The 14,988-nt window shown below is 39.9% G+C and overlaps 1 protein-coding gene across 1 annotated transcript in view; it reads right to left on the reverse strand.

The window, feature by feature from the left end:
• Positions 1–14,988, reverse strand: part of LOC138624012 (transmembrane protein 132C-like) — a 143,120-nt gene that overhangs the window by 55,353 nt on the left and 72,779 nt on the right. Inside the window, exon 4 of the mRNA XM_069703874.1 lies at positions 5,370–5,513. Coding sequence (XP_069559975.1) covers positions 5,370–5,513 — 144 coding nt within the window. The remainder of the gene's footprint in view (positions 1–5,369; positions 5,514–14,988) is intronic.

Raw genomic sequence — 14,988 nt, forward strand, 5'->3', positions numbered from 1 at the left:
TTAGATTTAAAAAGATTGTGTTGAGTCTATTAAGAGATGGCATGTTGTTTCTTGATAGGAGCTGTCGAGGAGGCAGCTTTGTACACAAACATGCTACCAAATAACTTTGATTTAAGAAGCTGAGTAATTTTGTATATCTGTTAAAACAATAACAGACAACAGCACGTACTGGAAAATTGTGTAACTGTGTGGGCAACTGTGTTGCTGAGACACTTTCAGTACAATTAGGATCACATGAGGATTTATTTATCTCGTACAGTACCCAGTCTGCGATCCTCGCTGTCTCCATACCGATGCCCTTAAATACAAACTGCTGAACACAGCATTCTGTGACACAGATCAGCATTTTGAAAAAAAAAAAAAAAAATACTGTACTGGTTTCTGACGTGCTTCTTTAGGCACACTGAAGCTCAAGACTAACGAACATTTCCAAGCCATATGACAGGTGTACATACACATGCTTCAAAGAAAATACACTGTCACCAGGCAGGTGATACTGACACTTCATTTACAGCATGGTATTGAAACCCAGACAACTGTAATGTAGATGTTATCCATTTTCACACAGGCTCCCATAAATATGGCAGATATATCAGGATTTGTCAGCAATATTTAGTGAAGTTTCTGTGGTTTGCCTAAACGCACTTGTTTGAAGAAGAGCCACAGGAAACCTTTTATACAACAAACAACACAATTTTTAAATCATATTTGGAGTTTTGGATTTGAAGGATTTGTAAGTTTTTAAGAGCTAGCCAACTAGTACAGTTTTCCTCCCTAAAAGGTAGTGTAAGGGAAAAAAAAACACTACAGTTTTTATGGTTTACTCGTGTTACAACTACAGCTTGATGAGCAATAGTAAGAGCAAGAAAAACATTTGGGTATATTACAACTTGAAGATTTCAATTTTTGCACAGTTGTCTATACTTTTTTTTCAATTATGCCCAACTGTTTTATATGAAGATTACAATACAAATATAAATAAAGTTAAACATTAAAGCCAACCTGAATCTTTTAGAGACTCTGTATGTAAAAAATACAATTTTCTGCAGTTTTTACTTTATATTCTTCTTTTGGATAAAGCAAGAACAAAAATAGTGTAAATGAAAAACTAAAAAGTCAAAAAAAGTCTGAGAGCACGTTAATAATCTGGCATATTTTAATGTAAACCTGAGAATAACCAAAAAGTTTGAGGTTTTAGAACAATTAGATAAAAGATTGATAGTCACCCAAAAAATAACATTTGGTTCAGTTTAGATTTAAGTGTTTTATATTGAAACACTAATTGGTGACAACCTGGTGAAGAAGTTTCTGTGTCATTATAGTGATCTTTACATTTTGAGATGAATATGATCCTGGTTGTCATCCCTTTTCACAGCAGACATTTTCACAAGTTGATGCAGTAAAAAGCACAGATGTATTTTTGACAGCTTCATTCCACTGTCGGAGGTCCTACCACTGTGCCTGCTGCTTCGCTGTCATTGCTTGCTGACACACATATTGGAACTGAGTCATTATTAATGTTATTAATTCCACCATTGTTTTTCCTCCTGTGATACAGTCAGAAAGGCCTTCTGTGAAAAAGGAAATTGGATTTTTGGTAACAAATTCAAACAATCTCTAACACATCAGATAATGATGTTTTTTTTTTTTTTTTTTTTTAAGTGTTACTTTGGCAGCACTTGTTAAAAAGTGTTTTAGGTGGAGGCATTATGCAAGGGGAGGGTTAATTGGACTAAGTGAACTGCTTTAAATGTGACTATCCTTTTGATTTATGGTGGAAACTATGTCTGGTGTGCACGTAAGTCAGATGTCTGTTATTTGGTGATGGTCTGATGCTCTATGTGAAAAGCCTAACTAGTGGCTCTGCCATGTATAATTGTAGCTTGATTTGCACAACATCACTGCTGTAACTGCAGATGGTCCAGACACCTGTGGCCTTGACATGGCTGTGAAAAGACTAACTAGATTAAACAAAGGGCCTTCAGTAAAGACTTCAAACTGTTGTGGATCAAGAGTTTCTGGCTGGCATCAATGCTGTGAGCTGAATACTTTTTTGACTGCATGATGACATGTTAGCTGGTTGATACAAAGGCGGACAGGGAGTTGTGTGGTTTTAGGAAGTTTTATATGGGTGTGATTTCACTGAATAAACTGACTAAAACATTATAGAACAACAGTGGGCTGAGTAGTTGACTTACTGTGAACAAGTAAGCAGCAGACTGCGAAAAAAAAAAAAACACAATTAAACCTGGCTCTGAAATTGCAGTGTGGCATTGTATTTCTGTCACCACACACACTTCACACTTTACTGCACCCATCGGGGTGCACAGCGAGTCACCAGGATACGAAAACAAGCAGAGTTGAAGAAAAACACAAGTGTGCTTCAGGAAAATACCAGCTCACCACTTCCCCCACTCTGTTTCGAGCTGTGCGCCAGTACAAAAACACAGCCCTAAATCTGCATGTCTACAGTCAGTTCTCACCTCTCCTAATTTGCTCCTGAGAGTTTGGTCACCAAATTTGGCTGGTCGCTCTAATGGCTGTAATACTACACTTTCTTTCACAAGCCAAAGGGTGATGAATCCTACTCCTGGTATCGTTCTTTCAGGCTCCAGCAATGATACTGCATAATGAAGGAGAATTATGTTTTAAGAAACGTATCTATTTAAACCACTTGGCTTCCTGCTTATTTTTCCATTACCACCATTCAAATTCTGTCTTTTTGCACTTAACCTGACTAATGGCTGACTGATACTTACTTACAGGACAGGAGTTAAATAAAATGAGTCCCTGAGTATGGATCTATTACTGATGTATCTCACAAAATAAGTCCTTGCAGTTAGAGAGCTAAACGATTCATTTAATTTTGGGAAAATCTCACTGCCTAAATTTTTCAAGATCCATTCTTTGCTGTAATAGTCTCCAGGGAATCGACAGAGCCCACCAGATGGAAGCTCGATCAATCAGAGCTATAAATGATGTGACTGCGCATCTCAATGCCTAAACCCTGTTTTGTTCTTATAAATGAAGCGGGATTCTATGAATGCAAGGCATGTTTCTTTCAACAAGGCAAAAAAGGCAAAAAAAAAAAACAATATCAGTAGACCATGTGAATCCAGACGACTCACTTTTTCTCCAGTTTGGACGAATCAAAGCTCATCAAGCAGCGCCTTTGTCCAATCAGGTGTAGAGAGGTTTCAGGCTGTCTTTTCAGTTTTTCCCAAAGGAGTATTTAGCTGAATTGTCAGTGAGTTGGCCTCTCAAAGCTGCGACCACTGCAGATGAAACTCAAGCTGTAATTTAAATTTTTTTTTTTTTTTTTTTTTTTTTTTTTTTGCTGTGTTCTTTGAGTATGTTTTTTTCTATTTCAATGATATGGAAAGGATTGTGACAGCGGCTGTCGTAGTGCCTGCTAACGTTATCAAAGAGAGTTTCTGAATTAAAGTTCAGTGTTTTGGTAATCTGCTTATTTTGCAGGAACTTTGAGTGGCGCTTTTTATTCACTAGTGTACCACAGTCATTCCATTTGAAATGTAACTTAAAGAAACTTGAAAGCTCAGGGTCACGCCATGTGTTGATGCCTCAAGGTATTCTTTTGTTGAGTACAGAAATGCCAGGCATAATACTAGATTCAACATGTATGACCTTGATTTAAGCAGTCCTGGATAATTCAATGTCTCTTTTCCTCAGCGGGAATCTGAAAGAGATACATGTAAATGATAGATGACTTGTCATTTATCACTGTCGTCACCTTGACACCACGGGAGGAAGTAACAGCCGGGCCAGGTTGTGTCACTTCCTGTGTGCAGCTACTTTGTCTTTGCTTAAAGCCGCCTAGCTGCCAAGTTGAGTGTCAAATACAGTATATTAACACACACACTTATTATTCATTCATGGAAACAGCAACCTTTGAGCAGCATTCACCCACACGAGCAGACATACATACTTTTTATTCTTTTGACTTGATTGAAAAGTTGCAGATGCCACTGAACTTGTTATATTTATCAAATAAATAGACATAGCATTTCTTATTGCACATAGTGGCCTTAAGTAAGCTTTTTAGACTGTTGCATCTCATAAATGAGTGGTTTATTATATATTTGTCCATAAACAACATAATCATCATATACTGTCATTTTCAAAGCAAAGTTGCACAGAATTACAAGAAAATGCTCTTATCAGCGTCCTGTCTGTACATTGAAGGACTCAAGGAGGGAAGTCATCTTATTCTTTTCAAAACATCTGTATGTGCTTATTTGTTGTTTTTGAGATTTTATTCTTGACAACACAGCTCATTAATGTATCACCTTTAGGTTTTCCCTGCTGAGAATTGCATTACCACATCATGGTTAAACCCCTCTGGGAAATACAGGTATACTCTGATAGATCACTCATCTGAGATTTACAGCAAAGTCAAGTAGACATAACTTGTACTTAATGAGATAAAACATGTAAAACCAAATGTAAAATACTTTAGTAAGACCTGAAACTTGCTCTTTGGAGAAACAAGATTTAAACCGGAGTGAATACCACATTAGTTGTGGTATATTTTCTGATATGCATTTGATTCCCCTCTGAGTATTCCCCAGCTGGACTGTGGATGTTGGATTGATGCATCATATAAAGTAGTGTCTATGGGCATTGGTATAACAGAACATGTCACCCAGTGTGTTGTTAGTTTTTGAACACCATGACATTAAAAAACTGTGCCTACAAACAGAAGGCGTGTAGCATGAGCAGCATGTTAGCAGAGCAGCTGTGTTGCACCATGTGTGTTTATGCAAGAGTCTTGCAGGAACCATATTCAGGCGTAGGTTTTTGACGCACTGAGGCGTCAACACACATTCACTGTAATTATGCGCATAAAATACACAAAATAGAGTCAAAGTGTAAAAATACACTTTAAGTCGCATTTACATGCGTATAGCATGAGTAAAATGCAAGCTGTTACACCGCCTGTGTAGTTGTTGATTAAATGGGAATGCATCTGTTCTGTCTGATGTGCGTGACACTGAAGACTGAATAACGCACCGGAAACACTTCTTGTGTACACACACGGTCCGGCACACAGCTATGTCAGGCTTAGGTCTTTTCAGGGGATTTGTAGACAGCAAGAAAAATATGAAATATTACCAGAGTTATCCTTTAAGTGCAAGTAATGCCAACAACGGTGTTCCTTTAATGATACGTTTTACTGAATAGCATTGGGACTGGCTGAATGATTGGTCCTCACTCTTTGCAATCAGTCTCTACTGACACCTGTCTAAGAAATAAAGTGTGCTGCTGCTTTCTGGTTATTCAGCAGGGTTTTAAGTTCATATTTCAGTCACGCCCTGAATAATTGTGTATAAGCAGGGAGTCAGACTTACCGTTGATTAAAACTGTTCTCCTTCCTGTGACAGTGCAGGGTGACAACCCTGTGACCTTCACTTCTGACATCCTGACTCACTGTCCACATAACTGGGTTACTGGCTCTGGCTCCCAGGAAAGCCACACCATCCTTCAGCTTGACCCTGAAACACACAGACAAACACTGGTCAAATATTGTCACAACACCGCACACATTTATATCCAGGATTTCAGGTGCATGTGCCCTGTTTAACCGTCTTTCCTGGAACACATGCACAAACATGTGAAACTAAAATTACATAAGGTGGCACAGAAATCTGAATCCATACATGAATTTCAGAATATGCTGGTGTTTGTTTGTACTCCTTTTGCTTTAATGACAACTTGCAGTGGAGCTGCAAGGACTCCACAAGTTTGTGCAACACCTGATAACCCATGTTATCCCATCATGATCTTACAAAGATCCAAAAAAAAAAATCCCTGTGTGGTCAGTAAAGCTTGATTTCCAATGGTCAAATAAATACTCTAAGGGTTTGAGGCTAAGTGACTACTTGGTCTTCTTTGGTCTTCAAATAGTTCTTGCAAAGCTTTGAAGCGTGTTGGGGCTCATTGTTCTGCTGCAGAATTAATTCTTGTTGACAAAGATCAAACCAGAATGTGGAGCTCGTCTCTAAAGAGTGGAGTGCTTCTTCTTCTTGGTCAGGGTGGAGTCTACTCGTTGCCATGTCCATCTCCAGAGTAGCAAAAACCCCCAGAGTTGAATACTCCCACCACCATATTTCACTGTTGGTTTGATACACTTGATTTCCTTACATACACCCTTCTGTTATTGACACAAACCTCTAATGTGTATTTATCAGGAAGCAGGACTTTATACTAGTCATTTACTGCAACATGCTTGCATGTATTAGCCCACCCAAAGTGTTTGGCCTCATTTGGCCTCATGAGAAGTGGTATAGAGATGGCCCTCATCCCCTCTCTTTCTGGTACTTTTGCTGATTGGAGCCGTGTATTCTTTATTCAGCAAAGTCGCTATCTGTGATGAGGTTGCTTGTCTATTTTTCAGTGAACAAAGCTTGATGTATTGATCTTGTGTTGATGGGGTCACATTTGGTCGGCCTGATCGTGCTTTGGATACAACTGATCTAGTTTCTAAAACGCGTTTAAGGGCTCCATCTACTGCACCCTCAGAAACCTTCAGTCTGGCTATGATTTGATGCTGAGCGGAACAATTTGACTTCTTACACTTTCTGATGCCATGTTTTCCACTTTCACAATGCTACAATGCTCTGCTTGAAACTTGAGGCACAGCCATATATATACCAGGCAAACAATGAATGCAAGTTAATTTACTTGAAAATAGTTCTGATGAGTCGATCAAATCCACCAGTGAGTCATCTAAACGTGTCCTTCAATGGAGGTGATATAACTGAAGGCAATCTGACCAATGCTAAAAGTTTGCCTAAATTGGTGACCTGGACATCGTGCAGAATCTGAAATATGTCTTCTTCTTTTTACATATATACAGTATGTACCATATACAGTATACACACATCTATGTATGTAACCAGAAACTCAATGTGGCAGTGGAAAACAACACTGGAAGCCAATTCTCTGGCATTTGCATAATGGACCAAGTGCATCATATATAAAGATGATTCGTTGACCTCTCGGCTGTTCTGCATAGGCCCGAGCCCCCTCAGCCAGATCAATGCAAAGAGTGGATCTCGAGATGTCATTTGGGCTGGATAAGTGTGGCCAGATGGTGGCAATGAGATGGAAGGTAGTCAGGACTGATGGGCAGGCATACAGGACACGTACAAGTACCTGCATATCCCACAGCTCAATAGCCACCACAATAAGAATGCAAGGATGATTCCTGTTGAGACACACCACTGAAAGTGGTCAAGAAGAGCAGAGCTGAGATTGGACCTCAAGGTAACAGACTGACAAACAGCTGCTGGCTGACCAAGCAGAGAAAGGGGTGGTTGACAAGGAACCGAAGAGGAGAGTTGTGATAGATGTGGCAATTCCAGCTGACGTTAACGAGAAGTAACGCTGGCTGAAAAAACTAGAAGAAATCTGGAGATGAAATCTAAAGTGAGCTCAGTGATGTAGAAGCACTAGTGGCTGTAGAACCCACAGGCATGAGATATATTTTATTTTGAGAACAACAGATGGCAAGCGAGCTGAATTAAAATAATGAAGACTGGTTTAGCGAGTTCAATTTAAACTCTGTGAAAGTATGTTAAACCAATTAATGTATATGTAGAATGAGAGAGTAGAATTACAAGTCTGGTTTTATACTCTATTAGATCCCAAAATCAAGAGCAATAAATTGTCAGCAAGCACTATTTTAGTCAACTGTTGGTCATTTTCCCTCGGCCCCTAAGGATTGAAGAGGACTCTAATCTCTTCAGCCTCCATACCCTGTGCCACCCTTTTTTGTCCCGCTATCACTTCCATTACTCATGGTCACAGTCTGTGGGAGGACACACAGGTGCTGGAAGACCATGACCACCGCCTCTTCCAGAATACCGACACGCTGTTGCTCCTCTCATCCTCCTCTGTCACATGAAATCATCATGAAGTACATGATTGGCTTTCAGTACTTCCTTTTCTGACATGATACATTGGTCTTGTTTAAACCTTGGAGCAGAATATTTTATGCAGGGGAAAAAGAAGCAAAGAAGATGAGAAACGGCAAGAGGAAGCTGACCTTAAGTAAAACACCAAAAGCAGAAAAAAAGTTGAGGTGAAAGAAATATTTCTATTCAGTAAAACATGAACACTGGTAAAAAAAAAAATTCCCCCACATCAAAATAATTGCAGACTGTACTCATTCTGAATCTGTGAAAGACTTGTAAAAGATGAAGGAAAAAAAAAACTGAGCATTAACAGGGTGGATAATGACATGACAACCCATGCAGCCGTGCTTAGAAGAGCACAGTCATTACATCTTCCATGTTCAACTGGTCTCCTTTGATCTTATCATGGTCGCTGCTGGCTAACTGGCCTCGTGTTGGTCGCTGCTCCTGACGAGCAAAGATAAAGGCTGCCGGTGTGGAAGGAGCACACAATAACTAGGAGGAGACAACTGATTGCTGTCTGCCCTCCTGTTTCCCGGCCGTCCTCAGCCACAGCAAAGTAATTACTGCAAAACTCGCAAGCAGATGCAGCACTGACAGAGGATTACGGGTGAGCGGTGTTCGACTAAAGTCATACAGTATTCGCCTTGCTGGATTGATCGCAGATCAAACTCCAGGTTGAAGGTAGACAGTAAATGCTTTAGGTCCCATAATGATGCATAACTGCGGCATCTTCCACCCTTTTCCTTTTCAACTTTTGTTCTCAGATGACAGTACATTTTTGTACTTGCACTGGTGCTCAGGTTTGATTCTGTGTTGATGCTCATGTTGTTTACATTTCTAAATTTTCTCATCAACTGAATTCGAAGTTTTTAAGGCTGTTGATCAAACTAAATTAGCTATTTGAAAATATCTCTCCAGCTTCTCTTTTGTTTTTGATTAAGTGTGGCATTTCTTAGGGTAAACGATGAGTTAATCAAGGAAATAAGTATTTAATGGCTGGATCAATATCGAGGCGATAATGAAGCAATCCTGACCTACAATGTTGCCGTGCTTTTCTTTCTTTCTTTCCTTCCCTCCTTCTTTCCTTTCTTCTTTCCTTCTGTCCTTCCTTCTTCCCCTTTTTCATTCTTTCCTTTCCTTTCCTTTCCTTTCCTCCTTCCTTTTCTTTCCCTTTTTCTTTCTTTCTTTCCCCCCAGTTTCACCTCCTGTATGTCTTATCCTTTTCTTTAATTCTTTATTTCCTTCCTTCCTTCTTTCCATTTTTACTTCTTTCCTTCATCATTTCCTCCTTCCGTCCCTTTCCTCATTCTGTCTTTCCTTATTTCTTGTTCATCTGTTTTGCCTGCTGTATGTCATAGCCTTCTCTTTCATTCTTTCTGCTCCTCGTACATTATACTTCTTCTCTGACACTCATGCACTATGTGACATACATACCCCAAGCATGTGCCGTGGCCATCAAGCAAAAGGGTTAAATTAACAAATGGCATGTTGTAAATGAGATTGGTTTGGCTAATGTGATTTCTGGTGAGGGAGGACAAAGAGGGGGGGGGGGGTAAATAAAGGAAAGCGATTTGAAGGGAGGCCCCCTTTCACATGCATCAGCACATGAAGCTGCCTCATTAATTCCATGAAAACCTGCATCATTGGGATGAGTATTTACAGATGAGGTGAGGTTGTCAGAAAAGACCGTTTTCAACTTGGCTTGACTGATGCTCAGAAATGATACACCGGAGTGGCCCCTGCTCAAATAACATGTCAACACAGCTGCCCCTCTGACTTGCATGTTGAATAAAATACCTGCCCACATTAATATTAATGCACAGCAGGAAATTGAACAGAATACAGAATAGACATTCTGACAAACTCAAGACTGTGTGAGGTTAGGTGTTGTATGTTTTATATTTAAACCTTATTATAGTGCGCGATGAAACGTTAAGGGTTGTTGTTACATTTCACTTAAAAACACTAATTTAAATGTGTAAGTGCTGCTACATAATGTCATTAGGAATTAATCTACGGGCACAACAGATATCTGTACCAAATTTCATGGCAATCGAGTGTACAGTAGTTGGAATTTCTTTAGTCGAGGACATACAGAAGAACCAACACTGTCAGCTCTAGAGCCATGCCTTACGTTACAAAAATATATTAAACGACAGTATCTCCTCAAGTGGGTGACTCAGCTTAGGGACCCACACCGTAAAGGCTCAATCACCCCTAAATTTGGTTTATGAGCTGTTGTCCCCTTTTTCTATCCACAAAGCTTCCTTTACAGTACTGCATCGTGTTTGTCATTTTGTAGTGTTGTTCAGTGTCTCGTAAAGAATTATTTTATCATGTATACGTCAGTGCAACATGAGCGGTGATGTACAATCAATTATCACTAACCAAGAGCTTATTTACCACTGTGAAATCTAAAAACAGAAAGAAATCATTATAGACGACTGCAGATAAGAAGTAAGGACCGGACTTGCCATCCAACTTATTTGCTATGTATTGACAGTGAGCAAAGTATGCCGATCTGTTACTTGGGTAAAAGTTGCACTAACGCATAGAAAAGTCATTGTGTAAAACCGAGGGGAGCTGTGGACTTAGGTTCTCTGCAGATTTTTCACTACGTGTGACCCCTTGACTAATCTAGTCCTCAGTACAGAAAAAAAAAGTTAATGAGTCATTATTACCTTTTGGGGCAAGTTGCAGACGTCCTGTGGAGCTTCAATAGATCTTAATGGCTCAGACAGGTTTACAGAGTCACAGGAGCCAAGGCAAATTGTATTAAATGCATGATTAACAGCCTTCAGAGGGTTTTTTTAATGATGAAATTGCCCAAAACAATCTAATAATTTATTGAAAAATACATGTGTTGTATAACTGTAGTATATTAATATCAAACACACACATACGGAACATTACGCTGAATGAAAACCAGCAGGATTTAGCCAAGGGAAATAGAGAGCAGAATATCTTTCCTTGAAAGCAACTGCACCCATTCTCTGTGGACCTCAAGATAATAATGATTGGGTAGCATTGAGGAGAAAGGCAATATTTCAGGAATGATGATATGACTGCCAGTCAAAAGTGAATCCTTTACCTGATGCTATCATGGGCTCTTAATTCCTATGAGAATAAGTGATAATGGGGGAGACTTGATTGGGTTTGAGGTGGGGGGTAGTGTAAAGGTCTAAGTGGTGAGCACAGAGATGGAAGGATGGTTAGGTGTTAAAGGTTTGTGAGCATGAAGACAGAGCAGCCAGGCGGATGAGAAAAGACAGGTGTTGTATCAGGGTGAATGAAAAAGGACGGAGGAAAACATTCAGCAGGGGCTGAAGAGAGGTTTTTTATTGAGTAAGAGACGAGAATAAAATACTTGTAGTCGGCACTGGCATTTGCTCTATGTTCTGTTCTTACATTTCCAACAATAGGACAGGGTGCATGTACAGTATGTCAATGTCATCCTCTAGAGGCTATTTGCAAGGTTATTCCACCCACTAAACTTAAAGTTAAGATAATAAAAAATAAAACTGTGAAGAAAATAGGACATAAATGATTTCCGTGTTGCTATCCAGGTTATAACACATCATTACTCCGGCAACGATAGAGACACACAACTGAGAGCAACCAATAACTTCAAACACACCTTGGTTCTGTGTCTATATCTGATATAATGCTGACACATTCTCAGGGAGTGAGCTGGTGGACAAAGCTAACTTTTAGTGAAGATAAATGAAAGCAAGCTCAATCGCTGTGATATCAGCTCTGTCACAAAGAAAACCACCTTTGGTTCCTACATCACAAAACAGCTCCTGCAACGAGTGTGCCAGATGGAGAAAAGCTGTGTTACAGATGAACTGCAGCACGTTCATAAAATATATAAAACCTGCAACAAGGCATCATTAACTAACCCCATGGAATACTGAAAGAAAAAGCCCTATCGACGACAAATTGATGTGGTACTTAGTGTGATAGGGGCGACCATGCTCAACCCATTATTGAGCATAGTTGGCAAATTAATTTTAAAAAGGCAGTTTAGCGGAATTGAATTTTCCAACAGCAGGTGAAATTGGCCGCATTGAATTCACCTAGTTTAGGTGGCCTGTGTTCCTTTAATTCTCCAACACCTGCAGCTAAATCCAGTTATGCAATAAGCACACAAGCTGTTGGGTATAACAACGCAGGTTTATTCATGTTTCCTCCCTCCCTGTTCCCCTTGCTCAAAAAAACAGAATAATCTGCATCACCACGGGATAAAATTAAATTAGATAGTAGCCACTGACAGGTGATTTTGGGTGGGACCTGGACTAATAAATTAGGGAAGTGAAACAGGGCTGCACAGGAGGGGCTCCGAGTCAATTAGCTGAGGAGTAGTTGTCAGTGGAGTGTTTTTCGGGGCGAGTGGACACAGGCAAATGTGGCGATAAGGAGGCAGCTAATTCAATTAATGAGTTTGATGCTGTTCTTCCCATTATCAGAGCTAGTTGAAAGTGCTGGTGCGTAGCAATGCTGCGAATGGAGGACAAGATTAACACTATTAGATAAAGAGCGCTCGCCAGACAAAGCTCTTCTCCACCTTGTGCATTCTGCTGCGCTCCTCTCTGTCTCACCTTTTTGTCTCACTTTCAGCACATCTATTTTCCTATCTCCTTTTGTCTGTCTCCCTCTAAAACATCCTGCTTCTCTCACTGTATTTTCATACCCGAGCCTTTCTCACATCACTCTTTACCCTCCTCATTCACCAGAGCTCCCCATCTATCTTTGGCGCTCTTTACATTATATATATTTTTAAAAGGAATCAAGAGATCCTGCACACGTTTGGACACGCTAATTAATTTTATTGACTTACCTTATGTCAGTTAGATAAACCTTCATCGGGTAATTTGAAGGTGTACTAACCAAAATGTCTGAATTAAGTAAAGTACAAGTGGCTGGAAGTTTGCAGTTTTTAGCTCTGCATGCATGTAATTATGACTTTAAGAAAACTGTTATGGAAAACCCGGGCTCTATGGTCAGTCTGGCCAGCACTCTGGTCCAGACTAAATTGTCTCAACAGCTTTTGGATGCTCTGACATGACATTTAGTACGGGCATTCCATGCCCCCAGAACATGAAGGCTATTGACTTTGATGATCCCCTGCCTATTCCTCTAGTGAAATGTCTCAACAGCTGTTGAATAGATTAAAATGCAGTTTGGCGCAGACATTCATTGCTATTGTGAACTTTGGGTCCCCTTACTTTTTATCCATTGCCATGATGAAGTCAAATTTTTTTTAATTTGTCAAAGATTTTGGACCAAATACATTGGAAAGACCTAACAGCATCCGACAATGACGTCAGTCACTGGTTTGTGAACTGCCATTATGAAGCCTCGAGTTCGGTATTTCAGCCGTCAACATCTTGCAATTTTGGAGCCAGAAGTGACCATATATGTGCGAGCTGGGGGAGAGTGAGTGGTGGATCTGACTTGAAACAGGTATATCCAAACCACATATCTCTTCTATGTAATCAATCCGTGTTTGTGTTCAACAGTGTTTTTCTGCCTCGGGGCACACACATGACTTTTCTCAACTGGAATCCACGGTCCATATGTGCAGATGACCAATGATCGATGTATATGCTGAGCGCCCCGAGGGGTGAAGAAGAGGGTGCCTCCTTACGTGGATATAAGGCCGCTCTCCTCACAAGGAGGGGGTCAGACTTTCTGGACTCTCCGCGAGTGTAGAAACTCTCTCCAAAACTATTCAGCTGAATAAGTGTCCTGTGACTCTGTTTGTATCTGATGTACTCGCTTGGCTCATGTTTGACGATTTGTACGCTCTTATAATTTTCCATATTTCATCTTGTAATAAATACTCAAACGACAGCGAGCTTGAGATACTTTTGATTTCTCACAAGGAAATACATTAATTTCCACCACAACTATTTGCTTTTCACTTGAGGAGGAGAAAGAAGAGCAGTTGATTGCCTTCAGCCAAATTCTCTGTTCATCCGTGGAGCGTGGTGATGCCTCATCTGTGGGAATATTTAATATCTCTTTCAGTCTTTTTTTTTTTTTTTTTTTTTTAATTAAAGGGAAAAGCAACCAGATGACTGACATGCAGCTTGGACCTGAGCTCTGGGAACAAACTCCAGCCTTTAAAAAAAAAGGAAGAAGTAGACGAAATAACTGTCAAGAGAAGTGTAGCCGACTTCAAATGAGAAGAGGTTCAAAATGTGAGCTGGCCATAGCCTCATGACACGAACGAATCCATGACAGATCAAGAGCAATCATGTGGGCAGGAGAACTGAGAAATGAATCGCATTCAGAGGAGCCCCTGAGCTTCTCTGAGGAAAGGAACATTTTATTTGAAATCCTGAGTTTCATACATACAGTTTATCTTAAATACATCTCAGTGCTGAGAAAATCATTATGTATCTGTCAGTAAACTGATTCCGAATGGTCCTGATGACCTTTGACCCTGAGGTTCTGATGGAGGAGTCAATATAATCTATAGTCACAATAACTTTGAATCTCAAGAAAAAAAAAAGGTCACTCTTCAAGTGAGCATCTGAGCAATAACTTTAAGTGCTATATATAACTGTGAGGAACTGGAAAAAAGAAAAACGTTGAGTCCGTGATACAACATATAGCCTCATGGGTTCTACAGTATGTTAATAATATGATGAGATAGTTTTGGGCCAAAATGCACGCTATACATACGCTATCACTCAATACAATTACTTTTTTTTTTTTTTTATCATGAGAACAAAAATTATATGAAATAAAACTGTTGCTCAAAAAAAGGGAAATTAACCAACACCCACAGCTTGAGCACTAGATGACTTTGGTTTCTTTAATCTTGGCCAAGCTCATTATCTCCCCATGTCACATTATTTTAAAGCAGAAATTGTTGGAAAAAAAAAAGTCAAAGGCAACAAAGAATACATGCTATTCTGAATGAAGAAACAGGCTGCATGTGGGTGGGTATTGACTGAAATGACAAGGAGCTCCGTGTGTGTGCAGCAACTGTGTACATGAAAGCGGGGCAATGGGATGATGACACCAAGGGGCGCTC

The sequence above is a fragment of the Brachyistius frenatus genome, unplaced genomic scaffold, assembly GCF_029030835.1.
Source record: "Brachyistius frenatus isolate BFR_SWC_R1_liver_20210118 unplaced genomic scaffold, ASM2903083v1 Contig_3, whole genome shotgun sequence".
NCBI classification, from domain to species: domain Eukaryota; kingdom Metazoa; phylum Chordata; class Actinopteri; family Embiotocidae; genus Brachyistius; species Brachyistius frenatus.